This window comes from Epinephelus lanceolatus, chromosome 14, assembly GCF_041903045.1.
Source record: "Epinephelus lanceolatus isolate andai-2023 chromosome 14, ASM4190304v1, whole genome shotgun sequence".
Taxonomy (NCBI): Eukaryota; Metazoa; Chordata; class Actinopteri; order Perciformes; family Serranidae; genus Epinephelus; species Epinephelus lanceolatus.
In genome coordinates, this window is record NC_135747.1 from 35,413,080 (window position 1) to 35,438,507 (window position 25,428).

Below are 25,428 nucleotides of genomic sequence, written 5' to 3' on the forward strand. Positions count from 1 at the left end.
AGAAAGCAGGTTTAGTGAAAACTCTGAGTATGTTAACCCTGAAATGAGCGATACTCTGTGTTTTCAATTCCAGAAAGAGAGGTAAATCAAATTCTGAGTCAATCACCATGGCAACTGAGTCTGTGAACCTAACCTGCTCACTGTTAGGTTTTTCTCTGTCTCCTCCCTCTTACACACTGTTTCATTTCCTCATTCATTAAGTCCGTGTCAAAGCTTGTATCGAAGCGCATTCATTAGCGGAGATTTACCGTCTGTCACAGTTTAAATCCTGCTGGATATTAGTTTGTTACTCAGGACTGTCTTAAGTTACTGAATTTATGCACATCAATCATTTCCCCTGTATGAATGTTATTTGTTATGAAGTTGCCTTAAATAGACTTGTAATGTCATGGTACCTACAGGGAAACTTGAGAGAGGGTTTATACTAGTAAGGTGCGTTGCAGGTGCACGACTGGAAATAGCCCAGAGCTGTGAAAAAAAAAAGAAAAAGGAAAACCCAACTCTCCCACCCCACATAGAGATACATAAGTATACACATTCACACACACACACACACACACACACACTAGCTATCACTAAAGAGACATGGCCGAGCACCGAGACCCGAGGCAAGGCAAAAGCCACCTCTGGGGGCCGTCCACACTGAGAGGGCCCACGGACCACAGCCACAGGGAGCGCCGCCATAGAGACCACCCCGACCCGGGCAGACAGGAGGCTCCACACCGAGGTGCAGTGCCCTTCAGCCACCCAGGTCAGAGCTGTCCACGGGACGGCACCCCCATCAGTAGACCAGGAACAACTCTCAGTGTGGTAGGTCCCCATGAGGAAACACTGGAGGTAAAGACGGACTAAAACAGTAGGATAGGATAAAAGTAATAAAACGAACCAAATCAACAAAAACCTATTTAGCTCATAAAATTAAGTTAATAGCTAGATAAGAATGATCTCAAACAGAGACATAAAATACATCAAAACTAAAACCTATAACTAAAATAACAAAAGATAAAGATTAAATGAGATAAGAATGTAAAAAGAGGAAGGGTAAGAGCATTTTTTAAAAAACAAAACAAAAAACAAATAGATAAATCGGTTCAGAGCCTGATAAAAGGAATTTAAAATAGATTAAATAAAGAGATCAGTTAAAAGCCTGATTAGAAAGATACACCTGTATACAGATACATGCTAAAAATCCCAGCATCCTGCAGATACAAAAAAATCATTCTGACTTTTCGGCCTCCGACCATTCACATGTTGATGTACATGTTCTCTGTCTTTCATGTTTAATTCATTCCACTTTGAATTCGATGACCTCTGCATGTTTTCAGCTAAAGATAGCATTCAAATGTATTTCATTTCTTCCAGTGTCAGTGGTATTGATACAATATTTTCAGCCCTTTCAGAGAGTTTGACAGTACTACAGTTTAGCTGTAAGCTGTAGCTGTCCAGCATTACTAGCAATATCTTTAAGGTCTTTAAGAAGGTAAAGGAAGCAAACTCCATGAGCCCTGATGCTTTCCTTCCTTTAAAATGAAAAGATCTGCAATAAAGCAAAGTGCCATTTACAACAACACATGCAACAATTAAAGATGGAGTTCTACTCCGAGTTGTCCATGATTGTATCAGTGTCAAAGATTCATTGCTAGCTTCCTCGTTTTCCACTTGTAACGTACCTCCTGTAATACCAAGATCAAGGATGACAAAAATGTGTTAAACATTTCTTTTTGTATTGTTTTATATTTGCAGCTGCTCCTGGAAATATGGCTTCATTCCGGCGTTTTTATATATGCAGGTTGGGTCAGATGACTTTACATTGCAGTTAGTTATGGAATACAAATTACACAGCTTCACAAATATTCCTTTCTCTCTTTAATCATCTCAAAACATTCTCATTGCAAAATTAAGTGCATATTGTATATATGCTACAGCAGGAAACAACACTTCAAAATAAAAGCATTGTATTGGAAATTCACTGTACTTGAAAATAAAGTGTATTTTTCACAAACTTGACACATTTACGAGTCACTTGCGATCCATTCAGAATGGATTCGCGACCCACCAGCTGGGAACCACTGATCTAGGGGTAGGTGAAAGCACAAACTTTATTGGCTGCAGCCGTTACAGAGTGGTGCAGGAATGAGTCCTAAAACTGGGAAATGAGTGAGCATTTTAGCACTCCTGGTTCCCTCATCTTGAAGTCAGTGGGTTTTTGGTTAGATGCCTGAAATAAAGTCTGTTTAACACAAGCTTCAGAGACTTTGAGGTTTTGGTCTACACATAAAATATGTCAGTCAATACCCAAATTGTAAATTTTGAAGCCTTAATGCGTCATAAAAAAGACAGCTGCTAACAAGTGGCTAAATGAGACCACAGAGCATCATCATGCCAAACTCACCTTTACAGCCTCGTTATGGTGAGGACATTGAAGTCACACGACCATAGTGTTGTTTGTTTATAGCCCAACGTTAGCTTTTTCCTTATGGTGATTGTGTTGACGCTTCAGAAATAATAAAAACTGTGTTCCTGTATAAAGACTATCCTGCTAAACAAATCCTGTAAGTATCACAAACTTTTGTTTGTCACAGAGTTTATTTTCTGCAATTATCCAAAATCTTACTGAAAAATCCCACAGGCTTTTGTTGAGGGAACCAGGGCAATGTTAACTTCTGTGTTGGTCTACAAAAGGGCGTCATCTCTGCACTACTCTATGTGGCTTTCAACTGCATCACATGATACACACACACACATACACACACTGGCTGGAATGGCGGTGGATCATCTCATCATGACAGAGCATTATTGCCAAAGCCAAAGCATTATTAAATTGATGATCTCAAAACTTTCAGCAATGTTGAGCTGTTTTCTCACAGATCCACCGCAGTGGGGTTTCACATGACCGGTCATTCCACTCGCTGTCAGGTCTGATATGGACACAGTCCTCTTCACCCCACTGTGGATCTCCACCACCATTATCAGGCTGGTTCACTTCCCAGTTGCTAACAGGTTAAATAATGAACAAGAGAATCACAATACTGTAAATGTCTGACACAATCACAGTTCCTGTATTTAAATAATCACCTGACCTCATAATAACTCATCAATTCACCAATTTTGGATAACAGTTTATATGACGTAACACAATTTATGAAATCTGTCAGCTTGGGTTGAGTCCCATTTCATTATCTATAATAAATCTGTGTACAATATTTATGTATGCGCAGCAGCTATGAATGAAAGAAATGTCTGCTGGAAATGCAAATCAAGCAAATTCTAGTATTGTTGTACAAAATTAAAGTTGTATATGTTAATGTCTTCAACAAAAGCAAGGCCTTACTTCAGAGTCAGTGGAGTTCCATCTATCCATTTCCAGGTTCCTTCTTCATCTCTGTCAGTCAAACCGATCCAAGCAGGAGTCCCGGTGGACACAACAAACATCTGCTCAACAAAGGTGAAACACACATTGTATTTTAGTTTTAACCACAATGTATGTGTGTGCAGTTTACAGTTATTTATCTCAACACAAAACTTTGCTGTAACCTGATAATCATAATTAAATATCAGGTCACTCCTGGCCACACTTCCTGGTGGCCTGGTACAGAGAATATGAAGGTATGTCATGCCGTGTGAGACGTGGGCGCAATCTTTGAGGGATGTGCTATGCGCTCAGCCCAAAAACAAGATAGTTTTCAATATCCAGGTATGTGAGTGGAACTAGTGCATCAGGGTCTGGAGTTCAGATCTGTGTTGTTAATTGTGATCAGTTTGTTGGAGTTCTGTTGCTTGACCACCCTAGCAGGCACAATGAACTGGATGATGGTCCCTCCAAACAGCTACAGAGACAAGCGAACAGGAACCAGGAAGGTGGAAGCAGAGCTCTTGGTCGAGGACAGAAGGCAGAGTGGTTTACCAGGGAGCAGGCGAAACAGGAGAATGAGGGACAGGCAGGGTCAGTTACAACAAAGCAGTGAGAGAAAAGAACAATGTGGCAAGGAGAGTCTGTGACGAGGGAGTCCTTATAGTGCCAGGAGGTAATGATCCACAGGTGAGAGGCTTGATGAAGTGGGCGCGATGGACGGGCAGGAGCGGGAAATGTGTGGACAGGGGATAGGCTGGCAGGTAGGTGTGGTGGGGAGAGTGGCAAACTACTGAATGAGCTGAGAAGCTGGCAAGTATGGCAGGTAAAAAGTGCCCAGTGTGACATCACAAAATGACTCATTTCACTATCGGGATTTGATCTATTTGGTCCTGTAATATTGGGAGGTCTAGAAGAGCGGCATGATCAAATGATTATATCTCTATTCAGTTAGCAGAGGGTTGAACTGGAAGTAGTTGTTAGAATTGAAAGCAAGGCTGAGCAGCATTCCTGTGGGCCTGATTCAAATGTGCACATATTCCGATTACACACCATCAAAGCAATGGTGACACACACACACACACACACACACAGTACCTGCTCTGCAGAGCTGTCTATCACCACCAGATCTGCTCCTCTGCCTCTGCAGTCCTCTCTGCCTTCATCCCAGGAACCCCTCCCAGAAGAGAGGAGATAACAGGCACAACTAAACATCCTCCATCCTGCAGGACACGTTTTCTCTGTAAGATACAAATAAGAGACATTAAAGATCAACAAGACTTGTGTCAATAGCAGGTAAGGACCCTCTAATGATGGTCATTTGGTTGGTGTAACCTTTTGGGACAGACTTCTTCAACTCTTCAGTCATTTCAGTGATTCTGGCTTTCAGCTGGTCTCTTTCTTCAGTCAGGGAAGAAATCTTGTCATAACTGGTGTTGAGACTCTCAGTCAGGTTGGCTTTGATCATGGAGAGATCTGGAGCTGATCCATATGCTGAGACATGGTCTGAAATAACCAAGAGACATTTCACTAAAACACAAACAACCTTTTGCATTCACATGATGCCTAATGTATTTCACAAGACTACATATTTCCTTATTTTGCCCCATGATTGTGAAAGACTATCATACCAATCTAAACCAACACATGCCTCATGAAAGTGTTTAGTAAAACTGTAGCAGACTTCAGGAAGTGAAGTATATTTTCCACTGCAGTTTATCAGTAACATCACTTGGTGTAATTCAAGATAAACATCTCCCACAGAGTGAAAGATCTGTGTTGGGCTTTTAACCCATGCTGCAATCATAAAAGACAACATTACACATACAAAAAACATAAATAAAAACACAAATACAAAGGTATTGAATAAATAAAATTAAAGCTACAAGCAGCAATGAACGGGCCCTTGCACCCTCTCACACGTCAGGGGTCCCTGCATGTCGCTGGTCTGCGCCTACTTCCTGTGGCCAGTAGGTGATGCAATTATTTTGGCATGTAAAAGTCCTCAGGCCAGGACTCAAGCACGAGCAATTTGGGGCAGATTGGTGGATGTACACTCAAGTTACAACAACTTTCTGTTTTATGGGGAAACACACAAAATGGCTGCCACACCACACCACACCACTAGGGTGACCATATTTTGATTTCCAAAAAAGAGGACAGTCGCCCCGGCCACGATAGCCTACTTAAATGATACTCGCAGTTTACTCAAAGATGCCTTATAATTTTAATATATTTAATGTTTATATGTATGGATAGAAAATTCAGTTATATTACAAAATAATATCTCTCAAAGACAGAAATTTAGATAGGCTTCTCAGAGGTTACTCAACTTGCTTTTATTATGCCTAAAATAATAATCTATTTACAAGTTTCAATTGTAGAAAAATAAATATAAATGTAAAATAAATGTAAAATCTCTGGAATGAAATAATGATAGAAATAATGTCTCTTCTGTATTAGAAAAATCAACTTGTAAAATAAGAGCTATCTTTTCAAGTCTTAATGGACAAATAATATGAAATAATGTTCTAAATAATACCTCTTCTGTATTAGAAAATCCAACTTTGAGGTCCCCGGCACCTTTATTAGACACAGAAATATATGTGCCAGCTTTGCACACAGTGCACTCAGCCTCCCATATATCCCGACCGGGTCTCGACAGTAAGTTGGGAATTTTTTCTGCAATTCATCTGTGAAGCTGCACTTGCGCTTCGGCATCTTGGAAGCTCAGAATAATGCGGGTGTCTGCTGCTTCCTCGTTGTGAGTGTTGGAGATCCGCCGATAAGGCAGCCTCTCGGGGATTACACACACGCACACACACATACACACACACACACACGCAAAACCGGACATTATCATCAATTTATAAACACCCCCCAGACGCCCCAGACAGGATGTGAAAAGTGGACATGTCCGGGCAAAAGAGGACGTTTGGTCAGCCTACGTGGGGGTGTGATGTGCAGCAGCCTGTTCTCTCTCTCTCTGTCAGCCTGGTCTCCCTCCACCCTCTGCCTGCTGTGCACCTGAGGGCAATCTGCACTCAGGTAGAGAGAGGAGGAGGTGATAAGAGGGACAGGGAGTGTAGAGACAGGAGAGGCATGGCACATGGCACACAGACAGCCGATCAGGTACTGAGGAGTTGTTTTCTTCCTCCATCGTTTTCTGTCCCCCAAGCAGGTTCTTTTCCCCCATGCTTGTTTAGGTGCTGGGGTTTTGTTGTTTTAGTTTGGGCTGGAGATTGCCGGTAGTCACGTTATTTGTCTCTTTTGTTTTCTTTAGGTTTAATTCATATTTAAGATAGTTTAGGAGGAGATGCTGGGAGCGACGGCCCACTGTGTGGTTGGTCCTTTTGACCGGGGTCTCCAGTCCCCTTTGTTTCTTTTAGTTTGTTTGTGCTTTTGTTTAATGCTTTGGGGGTTACACAACAAAGCTGGTTGGTAAAATGTTGTGACGTCCTCTTTTTATATGTTGCAGCCTCCTGCCCCTATTGAGCCAGGTTTTGTTACTGTTTGTAAAGGTATTTAGATGGCATAGACAAAATCTGAAGCTGATCTAATTGATTCACTCTCACAGAGAAATTGAAGAATTATTACAACCAAGACCTGGTGTTATATTAACTGTAGTAAGTATTTCAGGAGCAGAGGAGGAAGTGACAGGAGTAGTGCAGAAATGAGTCCTAAAATCCAGACACGAGTCAGCACTGCAGCACTCCCAGTCCCCTCATCTCAAGTCAATAGTCTTTAGTGGGTTTTTGTCAATGCTTGGAATAGGATCTGTGGTGAACACAAGCTCAAGAGAATTTCATTTTGTTTACGACATAGAATACCCCACTCGTTAATTCTGAAGCTTTTATAGCTTTTACATGTTATAGAAGCTATTGTGCACAGATATAAATACAGGTGTGCCTTGAGACTTTGGCTTGCCCTTTGGTGTGCCTTGGGCACAAAAAGTTTGAAACCACTGGAATATGGCACCAAAATGAGTCCTTGTTTTGTTGAGTTGGCTGCTAGGGTTTGATTTTTTTCTGTGTATAATTGACAAAATATTGAAAATGAAACTACTTTAACAGAAAAAAAACATAAATGAGACATTAATACAAGAAAGTCAATCAAACAAAAATAGATCAGAAATAATAATAATAATAATTTTAAAAAGTGAGAAAAAGTGAAGAGTGTGAAATCTAGGGAGAGCATTTACAGGAATGTAAATTAAACTCACAGTGGACACAGACGCCGATGAGTCCAGCCAGCAGGAGAACACTGAGCAGCCCCAGAAACAGGACAACAGCTCCAGGAAATCTCTTTGAAACCTCGGAGCCTGAACACAGAGAACACCAGTGAATATAGAAAATGATAAATCAGAACTAATGATGATATTAAACATTCTTACCTGTCTGTTTTTTGGGGGTTCCTTTGAATTCAACACATTCCTCATATTCATCATTCGCATAAACTTCCTCCATTGATGCTAATGACTATCTGAGGAGTCGGCTCTGCAGCTCAGGCTGTGTTACATGCAAGAGACCAAAGTGAGTCGTCAGGTTTAGTGGTTTCTCTTATCTGTTGAGGAAGTATAAATGTATGCTTTTTTTCCTTTTCCTTAAAAGGAGACGTTTTTGAGCAATTCTATGCACTGTGAAATGATCAAATAAACAACAATGAAATAAACATAGTGTATGAATGTTATTTGTTATGAAGTTGCCTTAAATAGACTTGTAATGTCATGGTACCTACAGGGAAACTTGAGAGAGGGTTTATACTAGTAAGGTGTGTTGCAGGTGCACGACTGGAAATAGCCCAGAGCTGTGAATGTCAGTGTAAAGTCTTAATGTACCAACAAAATGGGGGAAGTAACAGTTCATGGGAGAAACTAGAGGAAACAGTGACGGACATTTTTACGATCATAAGTGCATCTCAGGGTCAAACTTCATGACCAGCCCAGTTGCCTGAAGAAAATGTTGGGATTGTACATTTTTGTACAGAACAAGATATTTTACGCCAAAACATGATGTTTTCCTCACCACAACCGAGTAGTCTTTGTGTCTAACCCGAGCTACATGTTAACTACAGTTCCCACTACATATTGTACAAATGTAATGTATCCGTGGTTTGAAGAAATGTACAGTACCAACATTTATTTATGATTGGGTTGTTATTATAATACATATTCAGTATAATGTGCAGCTTTAATTGCACATGCTGTGCATCAGCACAGGTACACATACACCTGTATACAGATACATGCTGTTGAACTTCAAACCTTGTGTAGTTTGGGGGTAAAATGTAGGCCTGTGAATCTTTGAGTGTCCCACGATTCGATTCAATATCGATTCTTGGGGTCACGATTCGATTACAAAACGATTTTTTCGATTCAGCTCGATTCTCAATTCAAAAACGATTTTTTTCCGATTCAAAACGATTCTCTATTCATTCAATACATAGCATAGTATATATATTTTTTAACTTTTATAATTGTAAAGGACAATGTTTTATCAACTGCAATAATGTAAGCACATATTAATGTAAATCCAAGACAACAATAAGTTGTCTCTCTGATTTATTTATGCTTGCAGACAGAACATATTTTTAACTGGAAAAAACAGTTTAACTAACATCTGACTGAATGAATGTCACTCAGTTGCTTCAATTATCAGCAGTACACAATAAAACAATAAGGTGCTGTTAGGCTAGCTGCCAGTCTGTGCCAGAACTTGGTTCCACTTCTCAACATTACTATAAACAACACGATACTGCAACAATTAACAACAACTGTTGTTCATTTACTACTTCTTATAAAGCAACAAACAAATCAAATGGGCATAGGCTAGCCATCTTATATTCCTGAGAATATGCCACTTCCAAAATAATTACAAAATTAAAATAAATACCAGTAGTTATATTTCTCATTTTTGTCTTAACAAAAACATTAATACTGTTACAACAACTTCTTTACTACTGTAAACTGTTAGCCTGGCTGACTTGACTTAGGCTAGCTGCCTTTATTTCTGAGAACATTCCACTTCCAAAAATAACATTACACAAACTACTGTAGTAGACAGTTACATTTCCCTTTTTTTTCCTAACAAAACAGTACAATAAAACTTTGTAACTTGACAACAAATCCCAAAAGTGCTTTACAAAAATGTCAGTGTAGAATAGGAGGATTAATTATCATAGTCACTAATCTGTAGGTTCTTTCGGAGGAAAATGAGCTGATCTACATGCTCTGATAAGAGACAGCTCCGCTGAGCTGTCACTACATCTCCAGCAGTAGAGAATACTCTCTCTGCTGCAACACTTGTACCAGGGATACATAGAATGCGTTTAGCTAATTTGGCTAGTAGAGGGAGATCTTTCTCTTTGGACTTCCACCACATAAGGGGGTCTTCTGTGAGAGGGAGTGCAGGTTGCTCCAAGTACTTTTTCATCTCCTCCTCAGCTCTGGTACTAACTGATTTGGGGGCAGCTCTGACCTCAGTGAATGTCTTCCCCAGCAGATTGACCAGTGCAGCAGATGTTGATCTTCTTTTTGGGGCAGGGCCTTCAGCTTGGCCTGTCTCTGGCTCCACAGGACTGCCTTCAGCCTCTCCTGGGTCCTGCAGGAAAATATTTATCATGTTTTACTTTTTGTAAACAAAAGTCCATAAGGAAATTACATATTATTCTCTTACTTGTCTGTTCATTTTCAAATTATTCTTGTTTTCTACTCTCTTCAGTCTATTTTTCCATGCTGTCTTAATTCAATGTTGTTGTTTTTTAATTTTCCTCACATTTGCTGTATGTAAAGCAGTAAAGCACTTAGTTTGATGAAATGTATATATAAAACTGTATGAAAACTTAGGCAATGGGCATTTAGGCTGGCATGACAATATAGGCTACTTACAGCAGGGTACAACACACACACACACACACACTAATAAATAATAAATCATTTTACCTCGAGTGCTACAGCCTCTGCTATCATCCTGGCATGGATGTCCTGCTGTTCTTCTTCAGAGAGGAAAGGCAGTGCTTTAAACCGGGGGTCGAGTGCAGAGGCCATGTGAAGAAGGTTCTGAGTTTTCACACCGCTGTATCTTGGTGCTAAGTCCTCATGGACCGCCCGTTTGATGTCACGGACCATTGGAGAGTCAGCCAAGTCCAACTCTGTGTCTTGAATCAGCTGTGCAGTCAGTGGAGCTATGACTGACAGTGTGGGAGAGGAATCCTCGGACATAATGTTGGTGGCATCTTTCAGTGGTCTGAGTGTCATGACTATTTCTTCAGCATGTTTGATTTCTACATCAGTTAGCGCGGCACTGTCGGTGCTGTTATTTCTTCTCACATCAGGAGAGGCAAGAGCGGCACATACAGCAGGTAGCTGCTCCAGAAACCGTTCCACCATATCGTGCGCGCTATTCCATCTGGTTGTGACGTCGGTTATCAATGAGTAATCCGAGATCCCCTTCTCATTCTGACTCGCTTTTAGGGCGTCAGCTGCCACGGCGCTCCTGTGGAAGAACCCGGTTATTCGTCTGATCCTCCCTAGCAGCCGGGCAACAGTAGGAAACTTCAGAGCCTTCTGGGCTGCGAGGTTGAGTGTGTGTGCAAAACACGTTATGTGTGTTAGCTCATCATCAAGCCGCATAGCAGCAATCATGTTGGCTGCGTTATCGGTAACAATCACCAAGTCACTGAGCGTCAGCCCCCATTCTCGTGCGACCGCGTGAAATGTTTCATTCACGTTAGTAGCAGTATGACTTACATGCATCGCCCTTGTTTGCAAAACTTGAGACTTGAGCTCCCATTCATCTGTGATGTAATGGGCAGTGAATGTGGCGTACGACTCGGTTGCCCTAGAGGTCCAGTGGTCACATGTAAGCGCTACTCGGGCGGCTTTAATAACAGCGTTCCCAACTTTTTCCTTAGTCTCTCTGTAAAGACGGGGCACAACAGTGTCTGTGAATACGGCGCGTGATGGTATAGCCCTCTTTCTCCACTGATCTGTATGGTTGTTGTTGGTCAGAGAGGCTGAAATGTGGCTGGATTTTCAAAATAAAACCCTTCCGATGGTACCAGGAGTTTACCAAGGGCCCTGGACAAGGCTGGATTTTCAGGATTGTTTTTTTTTTGGTGGGCATTTTGCCTTTTTAATGGACAGGACAGGTAAGTATGAAAGGGGAAGAGAGAGAGAGAGAGGGGGAATGACATGCAGCAAAGGGCCATAGTTTTTCACAGACTTGAGTGTGTACAACACATTTTAAGTAAAAACATGGGATAATCTAGCCTAAACAAATGGATTGTGCCATTTTACCCCCAAACTACACAAGGTTTGAAGTTCAACAGCATGTATCTGTATACAGGTGTATGTGTACCTGTGCTGATGCACAGCATGTGCAATTAAAGCTGCACATTATACTGAATATGTATTATAATAACAACCCAATCATAAATAAATGTTGGTACTGTACATTTCTTCAAACCACGGATACATTACATTTGTACAATATGTAGTGGGAACTGTAGTTAACATGTAGCTCGGGTTAGACACAAAGACTACTCGGTTGTGGTGAGGAAAACATCATGTTTTGGCGTAAAATATCTTGTTCTGTACAAAAATGTACAATCCCAACATTTTCTTCAGGCAACTGGGCTGGTTATGAAGTTTGACCCTGAGATGCACTTATGATCGTAAAAATGTCCGTCACTGTTTCCTCTAGTTTCTCCCATGAACTGTTACTTCCCCCATTTTGTTGGTACATTAAGACTTTACACTGACATTCACAGCTCTGGGCTATTTCCAGTCGTGCACCTGCAACACACCTTACTAGTATAAACCCTCTCTCAAGTTTCCCTGTAGGTACCATGACATTACAAGTCTGTTTAAAGCAACTTCATAACAAATAACATTCATACACTATGTTTATTTCATTGTTGTTTACTTGATCATTCCACAGTGCATAGAATGCTCAAAAACTTTTTGTGGAAAGAAAAGAAGCATACGTATATACTTCCTCAACAGATAAGAGAAACCACTGAACCTGACAAGATTCACTTTGGTCTCTTGCATGTAACACAGCCTGAGCTGCAGAGCCGACTTCTCAGATAGTCATTAGCATCAATGGAGGAAGTTTATGCGAATGATGAATATGAGGAAGGTGTTGAATTCAAAGGAACCCCCAAAAAACAGACAGGTAAGAATGTTTAATATCATCATTAGTTCTGATTTATCATTTTCTATATTCACTGGTGTTCTCTGTGTTCAGGCTCCGAGGTTTCAAAGAGATTTCCTGGAGCTGTTGTCCTGTTTCCGGGGCTGCTCAGTGTTCTCCTGCTGGCTGGACTCATCGGCCTCTATGTCCACTGTGAGTTTAATTTACATTCCTGTAAATGCTCTCCCTAGATTTCACTCTCTTTCACTTTTTGTCACTTTTTAAAATTATTATTATTTCTGATCTATTTTTGTTTGATTGACTTTCTTGTATTAATGCCTCATTTATGTTTTTTTTTCTGTTAAAGTAGTTTCATTTTCAATATTTTGTCAATTATACACAGAAAAAAATCAAACCCTAGCAGCCAACTCAACAAAACAAGGACTCATTTTGGTGCCATATTCCAGTGGTTTCAAACTTTTTGTGCCCAAGGCACACCAAAGGGCAAGCCAAAGTCTCAAGGCACACCTGTATTTATATCTGTGCACAATAGCTTCTATAACATGTAAAAGCTATAAAAGCTTCAGAATTAACGAGTGGGGTATTCTATGTCGTAAACAAAATGAAATTCTCTTGAGCTTGTGTCCACCACAGATCCTATTCCAAGCATTGACAAAAACCCATTAAAGTCTATTGACTTGAGATGAGGGGACTGGGAGTGCTGCAATGCTGACTCGTGTCTGGATTTTAGGACTCATTTCTGCACTACTCCTGTCACTTCCTCCTCTGCTCCTGAAATAATGACTACAGTTAATATAACACCAGGTCTTGGTTGTCTATGCCATCTAAATACCTTTACAAACAGTAACAAAACCTGGCTCAATAGGGGCAGGAGGCTGCAACATATAAAAAGAGAACGCCATCAACCAGCTTTGTTGTGTAACCCCCAAAGCATTAAACAAAAGCACAAACAAACTAAAGGAAACAAAGGGGACTGGAGACCCTGGTCAAAAGGACCAACCACACAGTGGGCCGTCACTCCCAGCATCTCCTCCTAAACTATCTAAAACATGAATTAAACCTAAAGAAAACAAAAGAGACAAATAACGTGACTACCGGCAATCTCCAGCCCAAACTAAAACAACAAAACCCCAGCACCTAAACAAGCATGGGGGAAAAGAACCTGCTTGGGGGACAGAAAACGATGGAGGAAGAAAACAACTCCTCAGTACCTGATCGGCTGTCTGTGTGCCATGTGCCATGCCTCTCCTGTCTCTACACTGCCTGTCCCTCTTATCACCTCCTCCTCTCTCTACCTGAGTGCAGATTGCCCTCAGGTGCACAGCAGGCAGAGGGTGGAGGGAGACCAGGCTGACAGAGAGAGAGAGAACAGGCTGCTGCACATCACACCCCCACCCTAAAAACGTGAATGGGGGGAGCGCCACGGACAACATTCACATACAAACAGCTGACTTTGTGACAATGTGTTGGCCAGGACATTCTCTCGGCCTTTGATGTGCCTGACCTCCACACTGACAGACTGTAAACAGTGTTGCTGTGGTGTGGTGTGGTGTGGCAGCCATTTTGTGTGTTTCCCCATAAAACAGAAAGTTGTTGTAACTTGAGTGTACATCCACCAATCTGCCCCAAATTGTTCGTGCTTGAGTCCTGGACTGAGGACTTTTACATGCCAAAATAATTGCATCACCTACTGGCCACAGGAAGTAGGCGCAGACCAGCGACATGCAGGGACCCCTGACGTGTGAGAGGGTGCAAGGGCCCGTTCATTGCTGCTTGTAGCTTTAATTTTATTTATTCAATACCTTTGTATTTGTGTTTTTATTTATGTTTTTTGTATGTGTAATGTTGTCTTTTATGATTGCAGCATGGGTTAAAAGCCCAACGCAGATCTTTCACTCCGTGGGAGATGTTTATCTTGAATTACACCAAGTGATGTTACTGATAAACTGCAGTGGAAAATATACTTCACTTCCTGAAGTCTGCTACAGTTTTACTAAACACTTTCATGAGGCATGTGTTGGTTTAGATTGGTATGATAGTCTTTCACAATCATGGGGCAAAATAAGGAAACATGTAGTCTTGTGATATACAGTACAGGCCAAAAGTTTGGACACACCTTCTCATTCAATGCGTTTTCTTTATTTTCATGACTATTTACATTGTAGATTCTGACTGAAGGCATCAAAACTATGAATGAACACATGTGGAGTTATGTACTTAACAAAAAAAGGTGAAATAACTGAAAACATGTTTTATATTCTAGTTTCTTCAAAATAGCCACCCTTTGCTCTGATTACTGCTTTGCACACTCTTGGCATTCTCTCCATGAGCTTCAAGAGGTAGTCACCTGAAATGGTTTCCACTTCACAGGTGTGCCTTATCAGGGTTAATTAGTGGAATTTCTTGCTTTATCAATGGGGTTGGGACCATCAGTTGTGTTGTGCAGAAGTCAGGTTAATACACAGCCGACAGCCCTATTGGACAACTGTTAAAATTCATATTATGGCAAGAACCAATCAGCTAACTAAAGAAAAACGAGTGGCCATCATTACTTTAAGAAATGAAGGTCAGTCAGTCCGGAAAATTGCAAAAACTTTAAATGTGTCCCCAAGTGGAGTCGCAAAAACCATCAAGTGCTACAATGAAACTGGCACACATGAGGACCGACCCAGGAAAGGAAGACCAAGAGTCACCTCTGCTTCTGAGGATAAGTTCATCCGAGTCACCAGCCTCAGAAATCGCAAGTTAACAGCAGCTCAGATCAGAGACCAGATGAATGCCACACAGAGTTCTAGCAGCAGACCCATCTCTAGAACAACTGTTAAGAGGAGACTGCGCCAATCAGGCCTTCATGGTCAAATAGCTGCTAGGAAACCACTGCTAAGGAGAGGCAACAAGCAGAAGAGATTTGTTTGGGCCAAGAAACACAAGGAATGGACATTAGACCAGTGGAAATCTGTGCTTTGGTCTGATGAGTCCAAATTTGAGATCTTTGGTTCCAACCGCCGTGTCTTTGTGAGACGCAGAAAAGGTGAACGGATAGATTCCACATGCCTGGTTCCCACTGTGAAGCATGGAGGAGGAGGTGTGATGGTGTGGGGGTGTTTTGCTGGTGACACTGTTGGGGATTTATTCAAAATTGAAGGCACACTGAACCAGCATGGCTACCACAGCATCCTGCAGCGACATGCCATCCCATCCGGTTTGCGTTTAGTTGGACGATGATTTATTTTTCAACAGGACAATGACCCCAAACACACCTCCAGGCTGTGTAAGGGCTATTTGACCAAGAAGGAGAGTAATGGAGTGCTGCGGCAGATGACCTGGCCTCCACAGTCACCGGACCTGAACCCAATCGAGATGGTTTGGGGTGAGCTGGACTGCAGAGTGAAGGCAAAGGGGCCAACAAGTGCTAAACACCTCTGGGAACTCCTTCAAGACTGTTGGAAAACCATTTCAGGTGACTACCTCTTGAAGCTCATCGAGAGAATGCCAAGAGTGTGCAAAGCAGTAATCAGAGCAAAGGGTGGCTATTTTGAAGAAACTAGAATATAAAACATGTTTTCAGTTATTTCATCATTTTTTGTTAAGTACATAACTCCACATGTGTTCATTCACAGTTTTGATGCCTTCAGTGAGAATCTACAATGTAAATAGTCATGAAAATAAAGAAAACGCATTGAATGAGAAGGTGTGTCCAAACTTTTGGCCTGTACTGTACATTAGGCATCGTGTGAATGCAAAAGGTGGTTTGTGTTTTCGTGAAATGTCTCTTGGTTATTTCAGACCGTGTCTCAGCATATGGATCAGCTCCAGATCTCTCCATGATCAAAGCCAACCTGACTGAGAGTCTCAACACCAGTTATGACAAGATTTCTTCCCTGACTGAAGAAAGAGACCAGCTGAAAGCCAGAATCACTGAAATGACTAAAGAGTTGAAGAAGTCTGTCCCAAAAGGTTACACCAACCAAATGACCATCATTAGAGGGTCCTTACCTGCTATTGACACAAGTCTTGTTGATCTTTAATGTCTCTTATTTGTATCTTACAGAGAAAACGTGTCCTACAGGATGGAGGATGTTCAGTGGTGCCTGTTATCTCCTCTCCTCTGTGAGTGGTTCCTGGGATAAAGGCAGAGAGGACTGCAGAGGCAGAGGAGCAGATCTGGTGGTGATAGACAGCTTTGCAGAGCAGGTACTGTGTGTGTGTGTATGTGTGTCACCGAGTGGAGTGACCGTGACAGGGTGCAAAACCACAATTTTCTGTTGGGGGAGCAACCACAGCAAACAACAAAACCCAGAGAGGATGTATTCTAAAACATTATTTTATTAATAAAACTCAATAAAAAAAGTTACTATATTAAAAGTCCATTTAAAAGAGTCCACAGTCTGTTTGGGTTCCAGATGATAGATGCTGTTGAGTCCCTGCACAGCAGGCCTCAATACCGCTGGCTGCTGATAGCTTTAAAAAAACAAACAGAAAACACAAGGTAACCGTCAGGGCGATCAACCGATCAGTCTTCAGTTGCATTAGGTTTTGCGAGGCAGAACCAGTAAATCTTGGTGGGCAAGGAATAAATAACAATAGGAAATAAACACAGCAAACAAAGCCAACACCGGCCGAATAAAGAAAAAATTAATTCCACCACAACTCAATTCAACGCCCCATCCAAAACTACCGAATCTGTCTATGCAAATAACTGATGGCGGGATGCCTAAGTTTGTATTCCATGTATTCAAAGCAGAGAAATAGAGGGGTACTTATCTGGAGGAAGGGTGGAACGCATCCCCACCCTTCCACTGTCACCCAAGGCTTCCCCCTCTCGCACCGTGCGTCTCCGTGGCCACTCTGTCGTGCGGGCAGACTTTTCTCCCTGTGCAGCGGCAATTCCCGTCGTCCTGGTGGCCGTTGTGCGTGTTCTCAGTCCGACTTGCTCCTCTGTAGCTGTTCTCCGAACTATGGACCAGATGCTCCTCCAGCCGTGACAGCCGTCTGATCAGTGCTCCTTTTCAGCGTTCCTGTCCGTGCTGCCTGCTCAGTGTCAGCTCTGAAACGGGTGTGTTTAAGACCCAATTTCAGCACAGCAGACACACAGGCACAGTTGGTTGAGGATGAAACTGGAGGGGACCCATGACCTCTCTTCCGGACAGTCGACCAGATACTGGAGGCCCCGCCCACGGCGCCGGGAGCAGAGGAGACGTTGCACCGTGTAGACTGGGACCCCCTCGATGAGGCGTGGAGGCTGGAGGGAAGGAGCAGCAGAGACCAGTGGACTCTCCCAGACCGGCTTGACCTTGGAGATGTGGAAGGTGGGATGGACCCTCATGGAACGAGGGAGCTTGAGCTTAACCGCTGCTGGGTTGACAATCTGGATTTCAAATGGGCCAATAATCCGTGGGTGTCAGCTTCTTGGAGTCAACCCGCAGCGGAAGGTCCCGGGTCGAGAGCCACACCCTTTGGCCGACCTGGTAGGTGGGAGCCCTGGTGCGTCGACAATTGGTGGTTGACGTGTAGCGGCTCACTGAATGCAGGAGGGTGGTTCTGGCCCAGGCCCAGGTGCGGCAACACCGGCGAATGAAGGCCTGGACGGAGGGGCAGGAGACTTCCTTGTCCAGGGTGGGGAACAGAGGAGGCTGGTACCCATAGGCACATTGGAATGGTGAGAGGCCGGTGGAGGAGCTGGTCAGGGTACTCTACCCATAACAGCTGCTGCGACCACGACGAAGGGTGGCTGGAGACCATGCAGCGACGTGCCACCTCCATCTCCTGGTTCTTCCTCTCAGTCTGGCCGTTGGACTGGGGATGGAACCCGGAAGACAGGCTGGCCGAGGCCCCGATGAGAGTGCAGAATTCCTTCCAGAACACTGATGAGAAGTGGGGTCCCCGATCAGATACCACGTCAACAGGAAGGCCATGAAGGCGAAAGATGTGTTGGAGGACCAGTTCAGCCATCTCCTTCGCTGAGGGGAGCTTGGGCAGGGGAATAAAATCAGCCAGCTGAACTGCTCCACAACAGTCAGGATGGCGGTATGGCCCTGAGATGGAGTTAGGCCTGTGACAAAGTCCAAAGAGATGTGGGACCAAGGATGATGGGGCACCGGGAGAGGCTGCAGGAGTCTGGCAGGAGCCTGGTGGGAGGCCTTGTGCTGGTTGCAGACCGGGCAAGCATTGACAGATTCTCGGGTATCCTGGTCCAGCGAGGTCCACCAGAACCTCAGCTGTAGAACCTCCTTAGTCCGCTGGATCCCGAGTGGCAGGTGAGCTGTGTGCTGTGGGCCCACTGAAGAACCTCAGAGCGCAGAGAAGCCGGGAGGAAGAGCCAGTCGGGAGGGCAGGCGCTGGGCCCAGGTTGGTTCTCCAAGGTCGCCTTAATTCTCTCCTCTACTCCCCACATGAGGGCAGCAAACAGGTGGGCAGAAGGAAGGATGGTGAAGAATGGGGGCCGAGGTGAAGCAGACTTTGAGGGCTTGGAAGGCCGCAGCGGCAGCGGGGGACCAGCAGAAGGACACCTTGGAGGAGGCGGTGAGAGGGGCTGCTACCATGCTGTACTCTCGGATGAAGCGGCGGTAGAAACTAACGAAGTCAAGGAACCTCTGTAGCTGTTTCCGGGACTCAGGGATGGGCCAGGCAGTGACGGCGGAGACTTTGGCTGGGTCCATCTGGAGGCTAGCCTGGTGAAGACAGTGGCCCCTTCCAGAAGCTCGAAGGCTGACAAGAGGAGAGGGAGGGGATACCGGTTCTTCACTGTGATGTCATTAAGGCCTCAATAGTCAATGCAAGGCCTCAAGGTCTTGTCCTTCTTCTCCACGAAGAAAAACCCAGCGCCAGCAGGGGATGAAGACGGGTGGATGATGCTGGCTGCCAGGGATTCATTAATGTATGTCTCCATGGCCTCTCTTTTGGGTGCAGACAGGGAATACAGACGACCTTGAGGTGGACTGGTGCCGAGCTGTAGGTCGATGGCGCAGTCGTAGGGACGGTGAGGAGGAAGCAAGGTGGCCTTGGCCTTGCTGAAGACCTCTCGGAAGTCGTGGTACTCTGGCGGAACCCCCCCAGAGAGGTCAGGAGATGGGATGGTACTGGTCACAGACTGAGGAGCTGAGGCTTGCTTCAGGCAGACTCGATGACACACAGAGCTCCACCCCAGGATGGGGGAAACTATATTCCTTTCTTATATAAGGTTGTATACTTTGATATGTTACACGCAATGGACACATACTCTTTCCATTATGGTCAAAATTGATTCTTAACATCCAATTAAAACTACAGATTAACATTAAATTAAAATACAATTATTATGCTGTGGTATCAACTAGGCTATGTCAAATACACACACCCTAGACCAACTCATAGTGGCAATATATAATGAAAACACAATGAAGAAGCACATATTCATATAAACAAGTTGATTAATAATCCCCAATTGTATCTTAATTCAAACTATGAAGTTGACTTCCTTAAGGGAACTCTTCTTAACTCCGCCACAAGATGGCAGTATGGCTCCATGTTAGATGAGGGGTTAACAATTGAAATTGAATTCTGCAACTTATCAGTCTTTTGTTTTACAGGATTAAAGCAAATCATCATTCAGATAAAAACATGATTATGCATGTGTACAAGTTAGGACATGGCAAAACAACCAACAAAGAGGAATAAAATGAATAATCTCACTTCCAACATACATTTCAATTTTATCACACAGAAACATTTGGTAAGAGAGGGGATGGCATGGCCCCCCTGGGGTCACAGGAAGGGACAGGATGTTGTGAAAAAGGGAGGCATTGTCTTATCCTAGCAGTGCTGTTAAAATGAAGGTGTTGCCTCAGGGCGGAGGAGGGAACCCTTTTATAAATTAATGACTTACAAAGCATTTGAAGCACCTCAGATGAACTCTCTACCCCCCTTTTGGTGCCAGGATGTCTGGAGGACATATCCCTCCTGACCGGAGTAAGCTCGGGGGCAGGGTAATAAACTTTTGACCCTGCTTGTGGATTTCTCATTGTTTCATTTACGGGTAGTCCAGAATCTGGAGGGTTGAGGAAGGGTATGCTCCTACACAGCAGAGTGTTGTGTTGAGATAAATAACTGTAAACTGCACACACATAAATTGTGATTAAAACTAAACTATACTGTGGGTTTCTTTATGTTGAACAGACATTTCTCACTGAGTTCACCCAGGAAAATGCTTGGATTGGTTTAACTGACAGAGATGAAGAAGGAACCTGGAAATGGATAGATGGAACTCCACTGACTCTGAGGTAAGGCCTTGTTTTGGTTGAAGTCATTTACATGTACAACTTTAATTTTTTATAACAATACCAGATTTCATAAATTATGTTATGTCATATAAACTGTTCTCCAAAATCAGTGAATTGATGAGTTATTATGAGGTCAGGTGATTATTTAAATACAGGAACTGTGATTGTGTCAGACATTTACAGTATCATGATTCTCTTGTTCATTATTTAACCTGTTAGCAACTGGGAAGAGAACCAGCCTGATAATGGTGGTGGAGATCCACAGTGGGGTGAAGAGGACTGTGTCCATATCTTTTATGGCAGAAAGTGGAATGACCGGTCATGTGAAACCTTAATTCAGTGGATCTGTGAGAAAACGGCTCAGCATTGCTTAAAGTTTTGAGATCATCAATTTAATAATGCTTTGGCTTTGGCAATAATGCTCTGTCATGATGAGATGATCCGCCGCCATTCCTGCCAGTGTGTGTATGTGTGTGTGTATCATGTGATGCAATTGAAAGCCCCATAGAGTAGTGCAGGGATGACGCCCTTTTGTAGACAAAAGCCTGTGGTTTTTCAATAAGATTTTGGATAATTGCACAAAATAAACTCTGTGGCAAACAAAAGTTTGTGATACTTACACGATTTGTTTAGCAGGATAGTCTTTATACAGGAACACAGTTTTTATTATTTCTGAAGTGCAATCACCATAAGGAAAAAGCTAACACTGGGCTATAAACAAACAACACTATGGTCGGGTGACTTCAATGTCCTCACCATAACAAGGCTGTAAAGGTTAATTTGGCATGATGATGCTCTGTGGTCTCATTTAGCCACTTGTTAGCTCGTCTTTTTTAAGACGCATTAAGGCTTCAAAATTTACAATTTGGGGTATTGACTGACATATTTTATGTGTAGAACAAAACCTCAAAGTCTCTGAAGCTTGTGTTAAACAGACTTTATTTCAGGCATCTAACCAAAAACCCACTGACTTCAAGATGAGGGAACCAGGAGTGCTAAAATGCTCACTCATTTCCCAGTTTTGGGATTCATTCCTGCACCACTCTGTAACGGCTGCAGCCAATAAAGTTTGTGCTTTCACCTACCCCTAGATCAGTGGTTCCCAGCTGGTGGGTCGCGAATCCATTCTGAATGGATCTCAAGTGACTCGTAAATGTGTCAAGTTGGTAAAAAATACACTTTATTTTCAAATACAGTGAATTTCCAACACAATGCTTTTATTTTGAAGTGCTGTTTCCTGCTGTAGATATATACAATATGCACTTAATTTTGCAATGAGAATGTTTTGAGATGATTAAAGAGAGAAAGGAATATTTGTGAAGCTGTGTAATTTGTATTCCATAACTAACTGCAATGTAAAGTCATCTGACCCAACCTGCATATATAAAAACGCCGGAATGAAGCCATATTTCCAGGAGCAGCTGCAAATATAAAACAATACAAAAAGAAATGTTTAACACATTTTTGTCATCCTTGATCTTGGTATTACAGGAAGTACAGTACAAGTGGAAAACGAGGAAGCTAGCAATGAATCTTTGACACTGATACAATCATGGACAGCTCAGAGCAGAACTCCATCTTTAATTGTTGCATGTGTTGTCTTAAATGGCACTTTGCTTTATTGCAGATCTTTGTGTGTGTGTGTGTGTGTGTGTGTGTGTGTGTGTGTTTCCTGACTTTACTGATAAACATGCACGTGTTTGTTTCAAAGAATAATATTCAAGTGTAACATGCAGTGTAACCGATTTCTTGTCTTCCCGGGTGTACATGGAGGCTCTTGTTTGCAAGCCATAAATGATGTGGACGCTGTGCCAGACTGTGGTGGTAAAGAGGGGCCTGAGCCTTTACATCCTTTAACGTCCGCATGATACGGGGACGGTCACTGTTACAGTTTAATGACGCAGGGCAGCGCATCAGGGGGAAATCAGCAGGACAACAAAGAAATTTAACCAAATCTACCTTTGGGTACAAATAAAGTTACCTTACCTTATTTAAGGGGTGAAAGTCCAAGTTGGGCAGGTGGGAGATGTAGTGGATGGGTCCAACAAACACCAACTTTCACCCAGGAGAGCGGTGTTTGCATCCGGTAAGATTAGAAGGCCAAACCCTGTTCTTTTTTCCTAAACCTAACCATGTGCGTTAGTTGTTGGAGGAAAAAAAAAACCTCAATTCACGTTGTTGTACTGACGTAGTGCTTTTATTTTGAAAGAGACTGTTTGTAAACATTAAATTTCCTGTGAAAACGGAAGTGTATTTTGAAAGAAGACAATGCATGTAACAGGCAGAACTTGACACAGCATCTCAGAACGTCAACAACCAACACACCCAGGGTACCTTTCACATCGTATCTGGACGTGGAAAGTCCATGACCAAACATCAATATGTGACGAGGCAACTGAGAAGGTGGGGCACTTTTATTTTATTTTCTTGGATGGTTGGATTTTTCAAGCACAACCAAAGTTGTAGAGGTGTTTGAAAGGTTTAATTTATTTAGAATTAGACTTTATTTACATAGAGACATATAAAATGACAAGTAAGACTGGTTCTTACTTCTATAGTGAATCAAAGGGTAAAAATAAACTATTCCCATTTTTCTGGGGACCCCCTGGAACTCCCTTGAGAGCCACCCAGCCAGCATTTGTATGTGTTGGATTGTTTATGGGTGCCATGCCAATTGCCCACATGGGTGGGTTTACCTAAGTGGGCCCCAGGATAAGATGCCCATTTTGAACCCATACCCACTTAGTACCCAGGTAGCCCTATCACAACCATGTGGGGCCCACATGGGTAAAGTCATTGATGTGGGCAGTTGGCATGGGGCCAATATGGAGCCCATGGACAATCCCATACAGGGACCAAATTCCAGCCCATTTACTACCCACATGGGCCCCACATGCAGATGCTGGCTGGGCAGTGATCTATCCACTGCAGCTATTTTAATAAAGTTCCAGTTTCAGTGCTGGGTGAATAATGTTTTTGAAACCATTGCCAAAACTTCTAGAGTGCTACCTTTGATTCTCCTGGATCGGTAGACTTCTCTCGACACAGTGAGTAGCATTGTTTCTGCATATGGGTGGATTACTCTGTGCACATCAACATAGGAGGGAACCCCCCCAAAAAAGAGGGGATAGGGTCTGAGCATCAAACACTTCATGTCCTGCATTCTTGTGAATGTTTCTGCATCAACTGAAAATGTTTTTGTTTATGCTGAGAATTCTGTCAAATCAAAGCATCAGTAATGGCAACAAGAGTGTCATTGTCTCCTTATACTATTAATAGCGTGTCACAAGATCACTGTCTAAAGACTTTTATTTAAAAAACATAGACTGTATGAAATTACGCACATAGCCAAGATGTCGTCACCCATTGGTTTGTGGACTATAGTGTTAATTCTGACAACTATTTCAGATATAGTCATAGTCTTGAGACTAATATACTCATTCGGTTTAGTGACATTTTAGTCATTTTTATCCTTCATAGTTTTACTCTACTTTTAGTCCACGAAAATTCAAAATGTTTTAGTCAACGAAACTTAATGACATTTTAGTCATTATGTTTTCTATTTGTTTTTTTAATCTTTAAACTAATCCAGTTAGGCTAATTCATGTATCAGAAATTGGAATCAAGGTGACAGGTTGTATACAAATTTAATCAATACAATTGTTTTCTGCAACTACCAATAATTTCTGCACACTTTTCATCCATTCATTCATTTTCTGTAACCGCCCAGCCAGCATGTGGGGCCCATGTGGATAGTAAATAAGCTGACATATGGGTCCTATATGGGACTGCTCATGGGTTCCATATTGGCCCCATGCCAATTGCCCACATCGTTGGTTTGCCCCAGTGGGCCCCAGATAAGATGCCCATTTTGGGCCCCTACCCACTTGGCACCCAGCTAGCCCAAGCATAACCATGTGGGGCTATGATATGTGCACAGTCCTCTTCACCCCACCCTGCAGTGTAACTCATGTCTCTTAAGTCCCATGTGTATCTTCCCCAGGGAGCACATGGTAGCTCTTGTTTGCAGGCAATAAATAACAGACAAAGACAGATACTGTGTTCAAGTATTTAATTGCTGTTCATTGCATCCTAACAACAGCTTCTTAGTTTGCGACAGGCAACTCTTTATCACAAATTTGCCTCAAGGCGAGGAGCTGTACACAGCTTACGACATCTTCAGTCCTCAGACCCTCGCTTCGGAAAAGGAAAAACAACCCCCCAAAAAATTTCATAAAGAATACCTCGGTTTCTTCCATTTTCCCCCTATTAAAGAACACTTCACCTGCAAAATGACCATTTGTGTATCATTTACTCACCACGTTACCTTGAATTTTTGAAGAAAACTTTTTTCTTCTTCTGCCTTCATGGTGACCTTAGAATCCAAAAACGGTGAACATTCTTCATGGATTTAAGTCATTGGGGAACATGTTTAATAAGTGCAAAACGATATCTCTCCTTCGTCTAATTTATCCAGTCGTATGCTCAGTACTTCCCAAACACATGCATTTTCACTAAAAACATTACCATATAAAACACTTCCGTGTACTGCGCCCCAAGCGTGCCCGAGTTAGATTTATTTCTCAAGTATGTTCACTACACCGAAACTTAAACGCAGCACTTTTGTTTTGTTCCCATTTTTCATAGGTTATTGATGGATAGATAG

The 25,428-nt window shown here is 42.7% G+C and overlaps 3 protein-coding genes across 3 annotated transcripts; 1 reads left to right on the forward strand and 2 right to left on the reverse strand.

Moving 5' to 3' along the window:
- Nucleotides 1-1,752: 1,752 nt before the first annotated feature.
- On the reverse strand, nt 1,753-7,875 carry LOC117251632 (CD209 antigen-like protein C). Its single transcript, XM_033618100.2, has 6 exons — nt 7,743-7,875; nt 7,572-7,670; nt 4,685-4,855; nt 4,448-4,590; nt 3,332-3,432; nt 1,753-2,993 (listed from the first exon to the last, which is right to left on the reverse strand). The coding sequence occupies exons 1-6, from the start codon at nt 7,813-7,815 to the stop codon at nt 2,840-2,842; spliced, it is 741 nt and encodes a 246-aa protein (XP_033473991.2). The 5' UTR covers nt 7,816-7,875; the 3' UTR covers nt 1,753-2,839.
- A 923-nt stretch (nt 7,876-8,798) lies between these two features.
- LOC144466808 (E3 SUMO-protein ligase ZBED1-like) lies at nt 8,799-11,310 on the reverse strand. Its single transcript, XM_078174216.1, has 2 exons — nt 10,290-11,310; nt 8,799-9,948 (listed from the first exon to the last, which is right to left on the reverse strand). The coding sequence occupies exons 1-2, from the start codon at nt 11,100-11,102 to the stop codon at nt 9,517-9,519; spliced, it is 1,245 nt and encodes a 414-aa protein (XP_078030342.1). The 5' UTR covers nt 11,103-11,310; the 3' UTR covers nt 8,799-9,516.
- A 1,017-nt stretch (nt 11,311-12,327) lies between these two features.
- LOC144466872 (CD209 antigen-like protein A) lies at nt 12,328-22,281 on the forward strand. Its single transcript, XM_078174657.1, has 6 exons — nt 12,328-12,525; nt 12,598-12,696; nt 16,291-16,461; nt 16,556-16,698; nt 20,659-20,762; nt 20,982-22,281. Exons 1-6 carry the CDS (start codon nt 12,453-12,455, stop codon nt 21,142-21,144), a joined length of 753 nt encoding a protein of 250 aa, XP_078030783.1. The 5' UTR covers nt 12,328-12,452; the 3' UTR covers nt 21,145-22,281.
- Nucleotides 22,282-25,428: the final 3,147 nt, after the last annotated feature.